The 17,947-nt window shown below is 40.3% G+C and overlaps 1 protein-coding gene across 3 annotated transcripts in view; it reads right to left on the minus strand.

The window, feature by feature from the left end:
* Window positions 1–17,947, minus strand: part of LOC114047027 (target of rapamycin complex 2 subunit MAPKAP1) — a 328,986-nt gene that overhangs the window by 38,163 nt on the left and 272,876 nt on the right. For all 3 annotated transcript variants that reach the window (XM_027867684.1, XM_027867685.1, XM_027867683.1), the window contains 2 exons: window positions 13,247–13,387; window positions 488–625 (listed from right to left, as the gene is read on the minus strand). In XM_027867684.1, the coding sequence (XP_027723485.1) occupies window positions 488–625; window positions 13,247–13,387 (279 nt within the window). The remainder of the gene's footprint in view (window positions 1–487; window positions 626–13,246; window positions 13,388–17,947) is intronic.

Genomic DNA, 17,947 nt, shown 5'->3' on the forward strand with positions numbered 1-17,947 from the left:
TATCTATCTATCTATCTATCTATCTATCTATCTATCTATCTATCTATCTATCTATCTATCTATCTATCTATCAATCTATCTGTCTGTCTATCCAGTTATTTATCTATCAGCAGTGTGGCTTCCTGATATTCCAACTATGGAAGACAAAGACCTGACTGACTCCCTAAGTTAGAAAACCAAGTTTAGGATGCTACTGAATCATGAAATGGCAACTCCAGTGAGAGATACTGAAAGGACTCTGCTCACTTGCCTTTACTTAGTTGGTCAGACTGAAATTCCTAATGAACAAATGCTGAAAAACAGATAGAAGGTGGGCCTAGAAGCTCTTGACATTATAACACACTCTGGCTGGAGGGAAAGAAGTGCTTTGCAACACATTAAACACATCCAAGGAAGAAAGGACATGGTGCTCATATATTCTCTTGGCACCCAGCACACACAGAGAGAGAAGAGCGGGAGAAGGATATAAATAAAAGGACTGCCTTACTTGGGCTTTTTTCTTCAGCAAGGTCGCAGGCACACAGCAGGTCAGAATCAATTGAAATGGGCTTCTGCTTAATCCAGAACTTTGTGCTGGCCTTTTGACTAGTGACGGGGTCTATCTCCACTTTGTCTCCAGAGATACCTTTAAGTCAGAAGAGAGAGAAAAACCAATGGCAGGAGACTGTGTTAACAACATCACAGTAGCCATTTCATACCCTTTATGCATTGTAATTAGTATAGCAGTAGTAGCAGCAATAGTTCACATTTACAGAGCCCCTGGATTTGGAGTCAGAAGACCTGGGTTCAAATCCCACCTCTACAGATGTGACTACGGGCAAGCTGCTTCCTCTTTCTGGGTCTTAGTGTCCTTCTTTCAGCCTCCTTCCAGCTGGAATATTCCATTGCTAGGTCTCTGTTCCTTCTAACCCTGATACACTATGATTCTACAGTCTTTCCATTTATCAGCCTGGTTTTCTGAGGAGAGGCACTGAGAACATCACTTATTTGTGTATGTTGCCTTAGATACAGCACTAGGTGTAAAACACCAGGGAATGATATGCAACAGAGCCTTTAGGGACAGAAGTGAAAAATGTTAAGATTACCCCTTCAGATTTGATTTCCAAAGCTATGTAAGGCAGGCTATACAGCAGTCGGGGATTAAAGGAGCAGGGAAAATGTGCACACTAGGGCTACAAAGCATCCTGAGATAATCACTGAAATTTATAGCAATCATTCTTCCAGTATCACAAAGGAATATATACTCAGAGTGAAATATATGACCTATGTCGGGCTCTCTCTTTTTCTCACTCATTGAAAATTAAAGGATTTGTCTGTTGACGGAGTGAGACAAAACCTTCAGTGTACCTTCCAGAGTGGGACCCATATGGAGCCTTAAAGTAATTGCATTTTTAGGTCAGAGGATAAAGGTCAAGGTCAGTGTGGGGAAAAAAAGGTAGAAGAACTAATTAAAATAATAAAATGGGCATGCTGTAGCACAAAAGACAAATCACGCCAGCCTATTTCACGTGAGGGCTTTTGTTTGTAACACTTTAGAAGTCTAGGTGAGTCTGGAGTGAAGTGTGAGAAAACTTCATTTTCAACAATGAATCTAGTGTGAATGAGGAAGAATGGCTTAATTAAAAAATCAACCATCTTCTGACAGCAAATTTAGCCCAATACAAGTGAATACTGAAGATTCATATTCATACATTTCTATCTTCTTTCGTCATAAGCACCAAACTAGTCAAAGGCAGAAGACTTTCACTTGAAGAATCATAATAAAAGTGACTCCTGTGTTTTCTTTTCAATAAACACCATACTAATGGGTTAATGGCTGCTTAACCCTGGCCATTATCGTAGGGGGCTCCACCAAAGGTGATCTATAAGGATTTCTAAATTAATTAGTAAAAAGCCAGGATTTGTCATTAGACCTATTTCAGAGATGTTATATTTTAATTAGGCAGAACATCATGAGTGCCAATGATTCAGAAAGGGAAGGCCTCAATTTCAGGAGAGTAAAAATGGGTTAGAAGGCCAACGACATTATTTTTCATTTCAAACAGATGGCAACTCCCCAGTTTTCCTTTTTATTCTTATTTGGCTATTGACTGTTTAAGATCTGGGCCTTTTTTTGTGGTTCCCAGAAAGAAATGCATTTAAGCTCTGTATGTTGATCTTGAGTTTTTTTTTTATTTTGACATTTATAAAAGTTGTGACATAAAGTGCTACAAAAATAAATTAAGTACATCTTATGAGGAACTAAACCTTATATCCCACATTCCTTTTTTGGGGGTATGGGAGAGATGGGGGAGGGCTAAGGGGAATGAAAAAAAAAGATCACTGAAGACATTTTAAAATTTTTGTCCTATGGCCCTACATCTCCTGAAGCTACAGTCAGTCAATATTGTTAATGTACCTTGTTAATTTGATAGGATTTGTCAGGTAACTCCACTGGAAAATTATATAAACCTGTTCCAGATGAACAGATGATAGTGACATGAATTAAAGTGATAGAACAATAGTAGAATATAAACTAGAAATGACATCCAAAGTGGCTGTTGATTTATTGCCATACTGAGTTTGGTTCTGGGCTTCCATGTATATTAGTGCTACAAATCTGGGTCCATTTAGCAGAGAGATGCTCGTACATACATCACTGGCTCCTGTTCCAAGCCAAGGTCACTCTCCGTTGCATCAATCTTTTCAACAGAATCTACTTCACAAAGCCTCGAGTTTTCCCAGCCATCTCAGATGTACCACATTCTCCTTCTCTTTCATCTTTCTTTTATCATGTAAAGTACACTTTAACTTCTATTATTTTTATCTGCAAATTGTTACTGTAGAGTTCATCCATTATGTTCCATATCGCAGCATCAACTGCCTTAGCTCCCACACCAGCACACGAATTCCTTCCCCAATGATGCCCCTTTGCAGCATTATTCTAGTAATAGTATGAATGACAATAATAATATATTTGAGGTTGAACTACATCATAGGAACATAGAGCTGAAGGGAAACTTGGAGAGATCATCTACTCCAACTATCATCTTAAAGATAAGAAAAAGATGAGGCAAAAGAAGGAATGTAGCCAAGGTTCCATGAGGAGTAACTATCAGGGCTAGGATTTGGGTCCAGGTATTCTGATTCCAAGGCTTTTTTTTTTTTTTAAACTACTGAGGTCTTTTTCTGTTCCAAACACTATGATCTCTAGAAATTTGTTTATCAATTTACAACATGCCTGTGATATGGGTAGTCCAAGTAACATCAATCCCATTTTATAGCTGAGAAAACTGAGGCTCAGACTTGCTCTGGGTGGCATAGTAGAAACATGCAAGTAACATGTAACATATTTCCTGTGATCTTTTTCTTACACCATGTTGCATTTCCAATAGTCCACATCTATGACCTCACAGGATCTTTAACAATACTCCTGGTAAGTTAGGTTATGAGGGAAAAATGAGGCTCATAAACATCAATTTAGTACTCACTGAATGTTAGTGTTAGAAGGGACCCTCCAGTCCACTTACTTTGTATATGAATAAACTGCACCCATAGAGGTTAACTGACTTATCCAAGGTCACACAAGTAGTACCTGTTGCAGTAGAGACTAAAGCTCACCTAAGAACACTGGCTCCACTCTTCTTCCTACATGTCAAACCCTAAGCTGTGAAGAAATAGCTTTCTCTATTTTTACCTCAACATGAAACATAAAAGCATTTCATGAGACCAACATGGTGGTGCATGTCTATAATTGCTGCTACAGGGAAGAAAGGGGCAAGTGTATTGCCTGAGTTCTGGAGTTGTGAACTTCAATGTGTTAAGCTGATCGGGTGTCCAGTACTAAGTCTGGCATCAATATGTAAGTCTCTAGGGGTGAACCAGGGGGCCTAAGGAGGGGTAAGCTGACCTAGTCTGAGATGCTCCTACACCTCCAGCCTGGGGGATATAGGGAGACCCAATCTCTTTTTAAAAAAAAAAAGAAAAAGAAAGAAAGAAAGAAAGGAAGAAAGAGAGAAAGAAAAAGAAAAAATGTGTCAGTTCAGTTTTAAAATTGAAAAAAAAATCACACCATGTTTCCCCACTGGCTATTTGTTTTGCTATTTTAGAAATGTTGAATTTTAAGTTTCTGGCTGACTTGTAACCAGCAGGATCCCTTAACACTTAAGCTTTAAATTTCTCTGATCTCCAAGCTTGCTGTCTAGAAGATAATGAATGACCTGTAAGCATTCAAATGCTGTGGAACCACCAATTAAAGGAACACTTGAGGTGAATTCTTTTGTGATGGCAACTGTACTGGATCTCTCTCAGGGCCCTTCTACACTTCTGACATTTTATGTTTTATAGTTCCTTCCTTTTCTAAGGTCCCTCTGATCCCTAACATTCTATGATCTAGGGTTCTTTTTGACTTTGCAGACATCTAGTTCTACTGTTATTCAGAGTATTCCTATAAAAGTTAGGAGTTGGCTTTATTCTGTACTGCCAACTGGAAATGGGAGAGTGTTAAACACAAGTGCCCTGCCAAAGGTGGGTAAGGAAAGTATGTGGTCCTTACCGTACTGGACAGGGTCAGCTCCTTCCCTACCAAACAAGGTAGGCCATTTGTTTCCTGTAACAGCTCTTCTCCCCTAACCATTCATCTTCAGTGATCTGTCATGACCTTTTCAAGCTCTTATTTGTGACAGCTTCCAGATACAGTGAGTCAAACTTCACTGGAAGCAAAGTATCACACCAACTGTCAAGAACAGAAAACATTGCTCCACATTGTCCTCCATCAACACCAGTATATAAATCCTTCCTTAACAAGACAGCTAAAAATGAACAACAAAAAATAGGTACTCTAAAGTTCATCTCATTTTCACTGGAATGGAATATATGTTTTCCAAAGCTTTTAAAAGTTTAATCAAGTGCACATTTAGGTCCTAGGTTTGAATCTTGGTTTCTGCTTCTTGCCAAATGTGAGCCATGGGCAAATCCCTTCACCTCCTTGCACCTCAGTTTCTTACTCTGTAAAATTATCTCTAAGATCTTTCCAGCTCTCAATCCTACCAATATTTATATAGTATTTTATCATTTACAAAGCACTTTACACACAAGATTTCACTAGATTCTCACAGTTTTGAGTGACAGAACAAGCATTATTACCTAGAGCTAAATGGACCCAGTTAAGTGGCTCAGTGAATAGAGAGCTGGGCCTGGAGTCAGGATGATGTGAGTTCAAATCCAGCCTCAGACACTTACTAGCTATGTAACCTTGGGCAAGTCACTTAACCTGTTTGCCTTAATGCACTGAAGAAGGAAATGGCAAACCACTCCTGTATCTTTGCCAAGGTAAACCCATGGACCATATGGTCCATGGAGTCATGAAGAGTCAGAGGTTACTGAATGACTGAATAAAAACAAAAAGCAAGGCTCAGAGAGGTGAATGATATGGCCAAATCACATAGTTAGTTGGTAGCAGCATTAGGACCTGAAAGGGAGTTTTTGGCCACCGTGCCTAGGGCTCTTTCATCACTATTTCACAGTTGCTTACCAGATTCCATAGAAAGAAAATATGACTATTTGGACTAGACATACAATTTTACTGGCATAGGAAACTCCCTCTGTCGACATAGGTCAGCACTTGTTCTGCCCCCGTAGTCTAAGAAGGTGGTCTGGGACATGTGTCACAGAGCCTGCATGTGTCAGAGGCAGAATGTGAACTCAAGTCTTCCTGACTTTGAGGCCTCTTGGTACAACCACATCATTTTAAAACATTGCTTAAAGAACTTCATGTAGATTCACTGTCCTAGGCACCATCCCAACATCCCACTATAAATAACAATAATAATGCCTTAAAATTATTTGTGTAAGTGCCTTAGAACATTAGACACTTTTCTGACAGCAACCCTGAGATAAGTGGTGCCAATATTACGATCAAATCCTCTCAGTTTACAGACGAGGAAAATGAGGATCCAAGAGGGATGTCACTTGTCTAAAGTCTCATAATATCGTTGAAGCCAGGACTTGTACTCCAAATTCAGGGTTTTTTTCCTATTATGCCAAGTCAAACTGCAAATTCTGTAAGGCTGAGGCCATTAAATATCATGTCTGGGTATAGTTTTCAAGGTATCTATTTACTGAGAGATACTGTTTATTCTCTCAGGTATCAAGAGCTATAGTTCATTCATCAAGTTTCTGTAATTTGCTAGCTTAGCTGACAAAGGCTCCTGTATTGTTTAAATTCCTAAAGAGTTGCTTTTTTTTTTTTAATCCTACAATCTTTTTATTTTCAGCTTTCTGTAAGTCCTTGAAGACCTGGAAAGGCCAAAGGGAGAATCACTAAGCAGCCTGGGGCTAGAAAGGATTACTCTTAGTATATTCATCCAAAATCATTTGTCTAATCAACAGTATATCCACTGTTCTGATATAGCAAAGATTTTTTTTGAAACCAGACTGAATTTCTGTTGCTGATCAGATGTCTCCTAAATAAATGGGGAGCTGAACCATACGAAAATTCCACTGGAAGGTTTCCTGAAAACACAGACAATCGCTTATTGCCAAGTTATGAAATTTATGCTTCTAAGTTTTAAATGTGACATTGGTGTTTCTATACTTTCTTGACAGTAAGTGAGTTAGTCTTTTATCCCACTGAACTGTTTGTTGGGCAAGTTATAGAGGGATTTATCCTTCAGGATAGAGGGGTGGACTAGATGATCTGCTGAGTTTTTTTTTGCAGATGTAAGAGATAAGTGAATGAAAAAAACATTTATTAAGCACTATGTGTCAAGCACTACGCTAAGTGCCGGGAATAAAAAAGCAAGACAGTTTCTGCTCTTAAGGAGTTCACACTCTTTAGGTCTAGCATGGAAAGGCATGGAAATGGGGTATACAGCAGTACAGTGGATGGCAAGACCCAGGGCTCCTTCTGGGTCGGATCCAGATCAGATCAGATGCCAGTGGCCAGAGGTCTAAGACATAGTGGCAGGGCAAATGGCAAGGCTGAGAGGTCCTTCACCCTATCACAATGATTGTATTTGGTGCTATCTTGCTGATCCAAGCACCGTGAGCAGCCAGGCCCACTGCACAGTGATCGTGGTCTATGTTACAAGATCTCTTTAAACTCTGATTTTCAATGTTAAAACATTTGATGTCCTATGAATTCTTCCAGGACTAAAATGCTATGCTCAATGTTTTGACACATGTATTAAGGTTTTTTCCAGTTCTTAGATCACATGATTCTATGATTCCAAGTTCTGGAATAAACTCCCAAAGCTTCTTCTGCTCTAAAGAGCAAACCACTCTGGCTCTGGGGAAGTGCTCTGAGGACAGTCAGAGTCAATATGAACCAAGTGCCCTTCATGATGAGACAGAATTTGTGAGACAGAAAATGTGCTGCCTTGTATCGGGTAATGTGGGAACGAGTGACCTAAAATGTAGAAGGCACTCAGCTGGTACCGGTGACAAGGTACATTTCCATATAATGACAAATTACCAGGCAAAGCAACATAGAGAGCCCTCTCGCTTCCTAAAGTATTTCCTTGGTACACAGAAGACCATGAGGGACCTTAGAGGAGTCCTGCTTAAATATGTACAGCGGCACTTCCAAGACCTGGTAACAGCAGGAGTCAGAGAAGCCCAAAGCAAGAACTTTTTTGGGGAAGAAATTTGGAATAGTTGGGCATGTACATTTTGGAAGTTAGTAAGGCAGCTTCAGACTTGCAACGTCTGGGGCTGACCTAATATTCACATCACAGAAAGCAATCCTGCACAAAGGGTAGAAGCCCAGAGCCTCCACCCCTAGAATGGATGATTGTGCCATTTCAGTTTTTATCCTAATGAATGGATTCCTGATCCATCCAGAAGTAACAGGGCTTTACTCTCCAGTCTCCAGGGCGTAGAAGGCATGCAGGACTCAGAGACAGTAGACTGAGGCTGACCAGGAACCAGGCCATAACCCCAAATAGTTTCTAAGAAATTAAATTTTCTTATTTTTATTTGGGGGTAGGGGAAAAACTGTGCAAAGGCAGGAGAAAGAAAGCTGAATCTAGAGAAGAATATATGAAAACAGCAACATGGTATGTCTGGAAATATACATGGGAGCCAAATTATGAAAATGCCTGAGTGGAGAGCTTTGAGGGAATAGGGAGCCACTGAAAATTATTCAACAATATTTCTTATGTACTAACTATGTGGAGAATATTGAACTGGGTACTGAAGGAGATATATGGTCCCTATACACACACCAACACCCAACCACACACACCCATACTCACACCCACCCAACAATACAAAATAAAATACAAGTATATGAGAGAGAGGAAACCATGTACTATAGGAAGAGGAGAGGAAGGTCAACATGGGGAATGTCTACAAGGGGATGAGATTAAGAAATCCTTCCTGGAGAAGTTATCTGAATTGAATTTTAAAGGATGAGTAAGAATTTACATCATTTGGAGATGGGGAATTCTAGGCATAGGAAACAGTGGGAGCAATGGCAATGGGGTTGAAAAACGGGGATCGCTACGAGGAAGTCTGGTTGGAACATGAAGTACACGGTGAGGGAGTAGTGCCAGTCAATCAGCATGAATTTACCAAGTGTCCACCATGTGTCAGGCACTATGTGAGATAAGGTAAGAAAGGTACAGTAGTGCCAAATTGGGGAGGGCCTTGAATGCCAGGTTACGCAGTCTGAACTTTGCTTGGGAAGCACTAGAAAGCCACTAAAGGAATTTGAGTGGAGAAGTGAAAAGACTACATCCATACATAAGGAAAATAAGCCTGGCAATGACATTAAGTACAGATTCTAGGGGGAAGACTGGAGAGGAAAAACCTGAAAAGAGGCTATTATATGTAGTTATGAGGGATTCAATAAGGGTGGTGGCAGTGGGAATGGAGGGGAAAGGATAGAAGAATGAGCTGTTACACAAGTGGAATCCACAAGAGTTGTTAAAAGATTGGTTTAATGATTGGATGAGATAGTAGGTCTACGTCTAACCTGATACACTTTGATACCCTTGATATCCTTTACAATTCCTAGAGTTTTTCTTGGATCTATAAATAGCATTTATGAACAAGATCCATGAATGGTCTGAGTAGAAAGTGAGTGCAGGACCAAGAACAAAATCTGTATCTTCTTTACTGCACCTTCCTTTGAAAACAAAGGTTTGGGGATGAAATAGCAGTCTATCAGAAGTTCAGCATGGTGGGGTATAAAGTATATCAGACTTGGTGCTGAAAAACCTGGGTCTGAATCTTGGCTTTACTGCTTAAAAGCTACGTGACACTGCCCAAGTCCCTTCTCTTACTCCAGGCTTTATTTTTCTGATCTGTAAAGTGAGGGATTTGGAACAGATGACCTCTAAGGTCCCTTTTAGCTGGGAAATCTTTCTAGATGACACTGAGCTATATGGCCTTCAGGAGTGGGGGGATTCTAGCTTACAGCTGTGATATCTTTTGTGTTAATAACTCAGAGTGGTTTTGGCAAACCCTGAAGACAGGATACTTTTAGGGCCTCATATGGACACTCACCACTTAGAAGATGACGCCACAGATGTCGAAAGTGAAATATCTTGTTTTGACTGACAGAGGACAAACGGAGAGAGGAGACCATTCATTCATCAGTGTCAGGACAGATTTGAAGAACCTGCCTAGTCAGTTGAAATAAACTAAATTATTTACTGTTCTCAGAATCCAGCGTAGTTCATTTCATTGCTCATAAAGTGTGTACTGTTTCGCTGGGCTCCACTTTGTGCAAGATTGCATTTCAATATAAAGAAATTTCTGAACCACAGTGAGCACTTATATTTTTAAGACTGATTAAAGGGGTTCGCCTGTAAGGAGAGACATGATTCCTTTTACAGCCCTTATAAAGTAAGGAAACATCAGTTTCCCAAATATATAGAGAACCACAATACAAATCAATGTATTTCACCTGAATTTCACAAGGTTTCTGGTTACCTTGCCTCTATTCCTCTTTTCTTCAGTTCCACTACCACTACCCTAACACATGTCCTGATTATTACCCACCTGGACTAAAACACTCTTCTAACAGGTCTTTCCACCTGCTCTTCCCACCAATCCATTTTTCAAACATTGGCAGACTGAATCTTTCTCAGCCAAAGATCTGTCATGTGACTTCTCGGCTTTAAATCCTTCAGTGAATTCCCAATGCCTACCAAGTAAAGGTCAAACTCCTTAGACTCCTGTTCAAGGATCCCCACAATCTGGTACCACCTTACCTTTCAGGCTGGCTTTCACATTACTTAATTCTACTTAGTCTGCATAGGTGCCAGACAAACTGTCCCCACCCTCCATTTTACACATATGCTGTCTGGTCTTCCATCTACATGGTCACTTGGTGCTGCTGCCTTTTGGATGGAGTGCATTCCCTACCTCATGAAATCCCATCCATCTCTGAAAATGCAACTTTCATGCTTCCTGCCTGTGCTCCCGGCCCTCCTAGAGCAATTTGTTTTGTACCTCTCTCATCTAAAACTGTGCATTATAGCTCTCTGTGTATATGTCATGTCCTTTTACCAGACTAAGAATCCCATAGGAGTGGGCCTGATGTAAACTTTGCATGTCTCCTAAGTTTCAGATAGAAGGCTCTGGATACAGCAGATCCTTAAGAAATGTTTGTTAAATTGAAATGAAATTGAAATGGACTTCCTCAAGGCTGATGAGGGCTCCATTATGACTCTGGAGACTACTCTTGAACTTCATCACAGAAGTAAATAATTTGAAAATGCTTCCTTGATTTAGAAAGCCCCTTAGAAACACAAGCTCCTCCCCTATCCAATTATTTATTAATTAAGAGTATCAACTATATTTTGCATAAAAATTGAACAGGACTATTATGAGATTATGAGAGACTGTCCTTTTTCCCCTACCCTTATAATTGGTGTTAGGAATTAAACTACAGAATTCTATAATTCCAGTGTTGGAAGGGACCTCAGAGGTTGGGCAACTTAACACAAACTTTAACAGGAATTTCCTCTAACATTCCCAACAAGTATTTATTTAGTCTCTGCTTTAAAACCTCCAGTGATGGGGAACTCACTACTTACTGAGGCTGCCTATACCACTTTGAGACAGCTCTTTGACTATTCAGAAGTTTTTCCTTATGACTAGCTTAAATCTGCCTTCTTGCAACTGCCCCCAATTGCTCCTAATTTTGCTCAGTTTCTTCCCATGTCTATGGTTCTAAGACTTTACCCATAGTGGATGGATAGTTCTCCAGCTTGTGGGGCAGATATAATGGCCCCCCAATACCAAGGGAGGCAAAATCATGGCCACTGGAAACTGTTCCTGGATATCTGGGCAGAACTAAAGGCTGTGCAAAGGCTGCATAAGGGGGAGCTGAGCAGAAGAGAGACTGGGGAAAGATGCGTGGTTTATCATTAACAAGATGGCCAACTCTACAGTACTGAGTCTAAACCACTCAATTCCTGGCTGGAGCTTTTGTTCATTCCCTTGGCAGTGGGAGTAATATTCCTGGTTCTCTTTTTATTAATTCTGTATACTCTATGTACTGTATATTTTCTATGGTCTCATCCTTTCACTGTAGTAGGCAAATGTCAAAATCTATCTTTGGTTTGAATGGATCAAGGAAAGAGGGGCAGCCATGTCACATGGCTGCAGGAATGAACAGAGAAGAAGGGCTCATTGCCAAAAGCATTTGGGCTTGTTGGCCACTATTATTAAGGTTAAAAAGCAAGAGAAAAAGGCAATTAGCTTTTGTCTTGTTCTCAAGCCTTCCTCTCCTCAACACCTGCTTTGTCTCGGGACGTTGGCATGATATAGTTGGAGATTTCCCATGTGCCAGCTGAAGCATAGTTAGAAGAGGAAATATGGGCACTAGTACCAGGCAAGGAAGGATGATCACACTGCCTCTACTTGAAACTCTCCAAAGCGGGGAACCTATTATTAACAGAGTAACCTATACCACTTTTGGCCAGCTGTAAAAGGTAGGAAATATTTCCTTACGTCAGGCCTAAGTCTCTCTGTGGCTTCCACCTAGTATTGCTAGTTCTGTTTTGTGGGGACAAGCTAAACAAGTCTAATCCCTTAGAAGATCACTGAATGTAGAGCTGGAAGAAAACTCATTGGACAGAATGTGAAAAGGAACTTTAGGATACAGATGTCAGATCTGCAAAGACTCTCAGAACAAAGAATGTCACAGCTGGAAGATACTTAGTAATAGTCTGAGTACATGAAGATCAAACACAAGGGTAAAGTGACTGACCCAAGGTCACACAGTGAGACAGTGGCAGAGCCAGGACTGGAGTCCAGGTCTCTTGACTTTATCACCACACTTTTCAGCTTATGGCACTTCAGGCTCAAGCCAAACAGAAACATATCTCTTTATCATGAATCATAAAGAAGGATATTGTTTATAAAACAAAATCTTGCTGTTTGAGTTAGGTCTAAATCTTTGGTACAGATTCAAATATAAACTCTGAGAGTCACCAAAAGCATGAAGGTCAGTATTACAAATGGAAAAAGCAATGTGCTTTATTGGAAACTGAGAATGTGAGTATTGGGAAATACCTTGGAACATGGAACAGAATATCAGAGCTGGAAGGGGCTTAAGGCATATAGATTGCTAGAAAAAACTATGCTAAAAAGGGAAGGAACCTCAGAACACAGCACACAGACTGTCAGGGTTAGAATCCTCCACCCCCTTCTCCATATATATTTCAGAGTTGGAAGGCCCCTCAGAATAGGAGTGCCTAAGATGCAATGATGAAAGAGATCTCAGATTACAGAACATTAGAACTAGGGGATACTGAGTAATCATCTAGGTCAGTCTCCTCCCTAACCCCATCACCCGTTTTACAAATGAGATAACTGAGGTCAGAGAGGAGAGATGACTTGTCTAAGGACACATACATTTAGAGAAAAGAGACAATCAAAAAGAAGTTGTTCCAAAGGCAGCTTGTGGGAGAAATTAAGTTCTTTAGTCAATTATGTCAAACAAAAATTATGGAATCTTACATACAAATGAATCCATTTGAAAAGAAAGCCTCAAATCCCTTCTAGTTCCAATATACTTCTTAATAAACAGGAAGACAAGTTGGAGCAATGAGCATTCATCATTCCCTCAGGTGGGAAAAATTACATATTTTAAATTTCATTGTTTAGACAATTTCTCAGAAAATAAATTACTTCTAGTCATTTGGGCCACATAAAAGTTGTGCACGGTTTCATACCACACTCATATGCTGTGGTATTCAAGAAAACTGAAGATTTACAAAGTGAAATTAGCCTTGTATCCGAGCCTTACCTAGCTGCACATCTGTTGTGAATCTGAGTCGGTGAATCATGCTGACTTTGAAAGATTTGTAATGGTGACTGGACAGCATGTCTTGGACTGTGGCTATGTCAGTCTGAGGATCCTCCTCTGAAATCCCTTCTCCCCTGGAACCTGTAAGGAATCAACAGTGTGGTCAAATACACAAAGATACAGAAAGACTGAACAACAGCATGTGGCCAAGGCCATTAGGGAAAAGTTAAAGCAACCTGGATTATTTAAGTTGGAGAAGAGAAGGCAGAGAGGTGACTTAACAGCATGGGGTGATCTAAAAGGCAATGGAAAGGCATGTGGCAGAGGTCAGCAGGCTGCATGATGTTCCCAATGAGGACAAATTGTAAGAAATAGAGTAAAATACATCTTAAAGTACAGTTAAAAGTAGGCAAGGGAGTCATGGAGCAAGAATGAGGGAGAACACCCAATCTACCACATGCTACATTGGTAGCTATAAAAGATGTTTTTAAAAAACAACCAACAATAGGGAGGCGGAGCCAAGATGGCAGAGTAAAAGCAGTGACTTGCTTGAGCTCTCCCCAAAACCCCTCCAAAAACCTATAAAAAAAATGGCTCTAAACAAATTCTAAAGCAGCAGAACCCACAAAAAGACAGAGGGAAACAAATTTCCAGCCCAAGATAAACTGGATGGTTGATCAGAAAGGTATATCACGCCAGGCTGGGAGAGGAATGCAGTTTGGTGTGGGCACGCAGGCCACACCGAACCTGGAGGAGGCCCCAGAGGATTGAATCGCAGGCAGCTGTGGCAGTTTCCAGACTTCTCAACCCATGAATGCCAAACACAACTTAGAAGGTCAGTGGGAAAAGTCTGTTTCTTTGGTGGTGAGAGAGAAGCACATCGGGATCCCAGTTGCATTCCCTGAGTCCGGCCCCGGGGCAGCAGCTGCCTTCTGAGCTTCATGCCTGCAGACTGAGGGGGAATCGAGTGGCTGATCAGAGGGGGATTGCAAGGATCTCTCTGATGGTACAGGATTCTCTTGCTCTGGCCATGCTTGGATCTGGGTCATAGTTCTGGGTGGCAGTCCTGGGGCGAGGAGGAGTGCTGGCATGGTGGAGCTTGTAGTGGCTATAGAGAGGAAATCCTCCTCACAGTTCCAAGACAGAAAAGAGTGCTTGTAGTCACTCAGAGACCAGAGCACAGGCCAGGAAAGGAGTAAACACCTCGCCCTTGATCATAGCACCTTGGAAGAACTGAAAATTTATAGGTCCCTACAAGTATCTCTGAAAAGAGCTGCACAAAACCCCAAGCTTGGGACAGTACATTCTCCACACTGGAAACAGACCTCTACTTTAACACAGAGTTTATAACTCAAGTAATTGGCCAGAATCATGAGCAAGCTGCGAGAAGAGTCAGACTATATTATCTTACTTTGGTGACAAAGAAGATCAAAACACAACCAGAAGAAGACAACGAAACCAAAGCTCCTACATCCAAAGCCTCCAAGAAAAATATGAATTGGTCCCAGGCCATGGAAGAGCTCAAAAAGGATTTTGAGAAGCAAGTAAGAGAAGTAGAGGAAAAACTGAGAGTGATGCTGAAGGAGACCCAAAAAAATACTGAAGAAAATAACACCTTACAGAATAGCCTAACCCAAATGGCAAAAGAGGTCCAAAAAGCCAATGAGGAAAATGCCCTAAGAAGCAAAATTGGCCAAATGGAAAAGGAAGTCCAAAAGATTACTGAAGAAAATACTTCCTTAAAAATTAGAATGGAGCAACTGGAAGCTAGTGACAATCTGAGAAATCAAGGCACTATAACACTAATCCAAAAGAATGAAAAAGTAGAAGAGATTGTGAAATATCTCATTGGAAAAACAACTGACCTGGAAAACAGATCCAGGATAGAGAACTTAAAAAATTATTGTACTATCTGAAAGCTATGATGTCATCTTTCAAGAAATTATCAAGGAAAACTGCCCTGATGTTTTAGAACCAGAGGGCAAAATAGAAATTGAAAGAATCCACCAATCACCTCCTGAAAGAGATCCCCAAAGGAAAACTCCTAGGAATACTGTAGCCAAATTCCAGAATTTCCAGGTCAAGGAGAAAATACTGCAGGCAGCTAGAAAGAAACAATTCAAGTATTGTGGAAACACAATCAGGATAACACAAGATTTAGCAGCTTCTACATTAAGGGACTGTAGGGCATGGAGTATGATATTCCAGAGAGCAAAGGAGATAGGATTACAACCAAGAATCACCTACCCAGCAAAACTGAGTATCTTCAGGGTAAAAAATGGTCATTCAACGAAATAGTGGACTTTCAAGCATTCCTGAGGAAAAGACCAGAGCTGAATATAAAATTTGATCTTCAAATACAAGACTCAAGTGAAATGTGAAAGACGTAAACAGGAAAGAGAAATCATAAGAGACTTATTAAGGTTGAACTGTTTACATTCCTACAGGGAAAGATGATATTTGTAACTCATGAGTCCTTTGTCAGTATTAGAGTAGTGGGAGGGAAAAAAAAATTATATGTATGTATAGATAGATAGATAGATAGATAGATAGAGGGCACAGGGTGAGTTGAAGATGAAAGGGTGATATCTGGTAAATAAAATTAAGGGGTGAGAGAGGATTATACTGGGAGAGGGAGAAAGGGAGGAGTAGAATGGGGTGAATTATCTCACATGAAACAGACAAGAAAAGGCTTTTACAGTGGAGGAGAAATGGGGGGTGTTAAAAAGGAATGAGTGAATCTTATTCTTATAGGATTTGACTTAAGGAGGGAATAACACACACAATGGGGTATGGAAATCTATCTTACCCTATAGGAAAATAAGGTGGGAAGGGGACAGGAGAGCAGGGGGTTGATAGAGGGAAGGGCAGATTGTGGGAGGGGATAATCAGAAGCAAACACTTCTGAGGAGGGACAGGGTCGAAAGAGAGAATAGAGTAAATGGGGGATAGGATAGGATGAAGGGAAATATACTTAATTTTTCACAACATGACTACTATGGAAGTGTTTTGCGTGACTACACATCTACAACCTGTATCAAGACGCTTGCCTTTCCAATGAGGGTGGGTGGGGAGGGAGGAAAGGAGAAAACTTGTAACCCAAAGTTTTAAAAATACATGTTAAAAAAAACGGCATTTACTAAAATAGCAAGCACAGAAACTAAAACAAAAAAACAAAAAACAACAACAACATCAACAACAACCAACAATAGAGGAAGGCCTTCAGTAAATCAGCCAAATCCTTGGAGGAAAAGTATGGATGAAAAATGCAGAGAATGAGAAGGTGGAAGTGGGTTGCTTATCTGCACTGGTCAAGAAGGAACCAATGGGATCACAGCCCACTGTAGTATTGAAGAGGAGAGAACAGAAACCTAAAATGGCCAGTTTAGCAATGGCCTTATTTTCCAGGCTGATCTCACGTTACCACCCCCTCCCGTCTGGACTCCATTTTTCTGGCCAAATGGATTACTCACACTTCACTGTAAGAATAGCCAACAACTCTACAGTGCTTTATTGAAAGTTTGATATATGTTTTATGCATGTGCTTTCATTTGATGCTCCACAATAATGTCATGAGGTGGCTACCACAGGTCTTATTACCCCCATTTTATAGATGAAGAAACAGGTTTAGAAAGGAAGCAGGACTTTTCCATGGTCAACCAACTAGTGCTGGAGGCAAGATTTGAACATGGGCTTTCTTCAATGAATTGAGTGTTTTTCACAACAGTACACCATTATTCTGATCTCTAACATAATCTCTGCCTCTTTAAATTTTACTCATTCTTCAAGGTCTAACTCAGGAGCCGCCTCTTCCGTCAAGCCCTCCCTAGCATGCTGATAGTTCGTCATCTGATCTCAAAGAACTTATTTTTTACCTTATTTCAACCCTTTACAACCTTGCTTCCATTCATTCTCATCATTCAACTATAACTGCTTTCTCCAAAGCTATTAATGATTTCTTAACTCCAGAATCTGTTGGCATTTTCTCAGTCCTCATCCTATTCGACTTTTCTGCAACATACTGCTGACCACCTTCTCCTTCTGAATACTCTCTTTTTTGGCATTTTGGTAACATTCCTCTCTCTTGGCTCTCCTCAGTGGCATTCACTGGATCATCATCCATGTCCCTCCTCCCTCTGCTGTGGGTGTCCTCCAAGGTTTTGTCCGGGACCCTCTGGATTCCTCTCTCTATACTCCCTCTTGGTGATCTCATCAGCTTTCATGTGTTCACCCCTGACATGGACTACTGCCTCCTAATTTGTCTTCGTGAAATATCTCCTTACTCTAATATATCCTCTGTATAGTTGCCACAATACTATTCCTAAAGCATAGATCTGACCATATCACTCTCCTATTCAATATATTCCAGTGGCTCCTCAAGGACTAGAATAAAATATTATTTCATCTTTCTCTCATTCTTTTAAATGTCTATTTTAAAGTTTTACAATATCCACAGTTATTGGTACAATAGTATGTGTATACAGTTTGCAAATTACACAAACACACACACACACATATATGTACATATAGGGCTTAACAATTTTTTACTGAGAGGGGTATGTGACCAAATAGGTTTGGAGACTACTGGACTAACTATTCTCTGTTAACTTCCTTTTCTGTCTTAATTTTTGATGAATGAATAAAAGAATGAAAAAGCTTTTATTAAGCTATGCATTGTGCTGCATATTGATGCTACAAATA

This window comes from Vombatus ursinus, unplaced genomic scaffold (assembly GCF_900497805.2).
Source record: "Vombatus ursinus unplaced genomic scaffold, bare-nosed wombat genome assembly UNPS02014786.1, whole genome shotgun sequence".
NCBI classification, from domain to species: Eukaryota; Metazoa; Chordata; class Mammalia; order Diprotodontia; family Vombatidae; genus Vombatus; species Vombatus ursinus.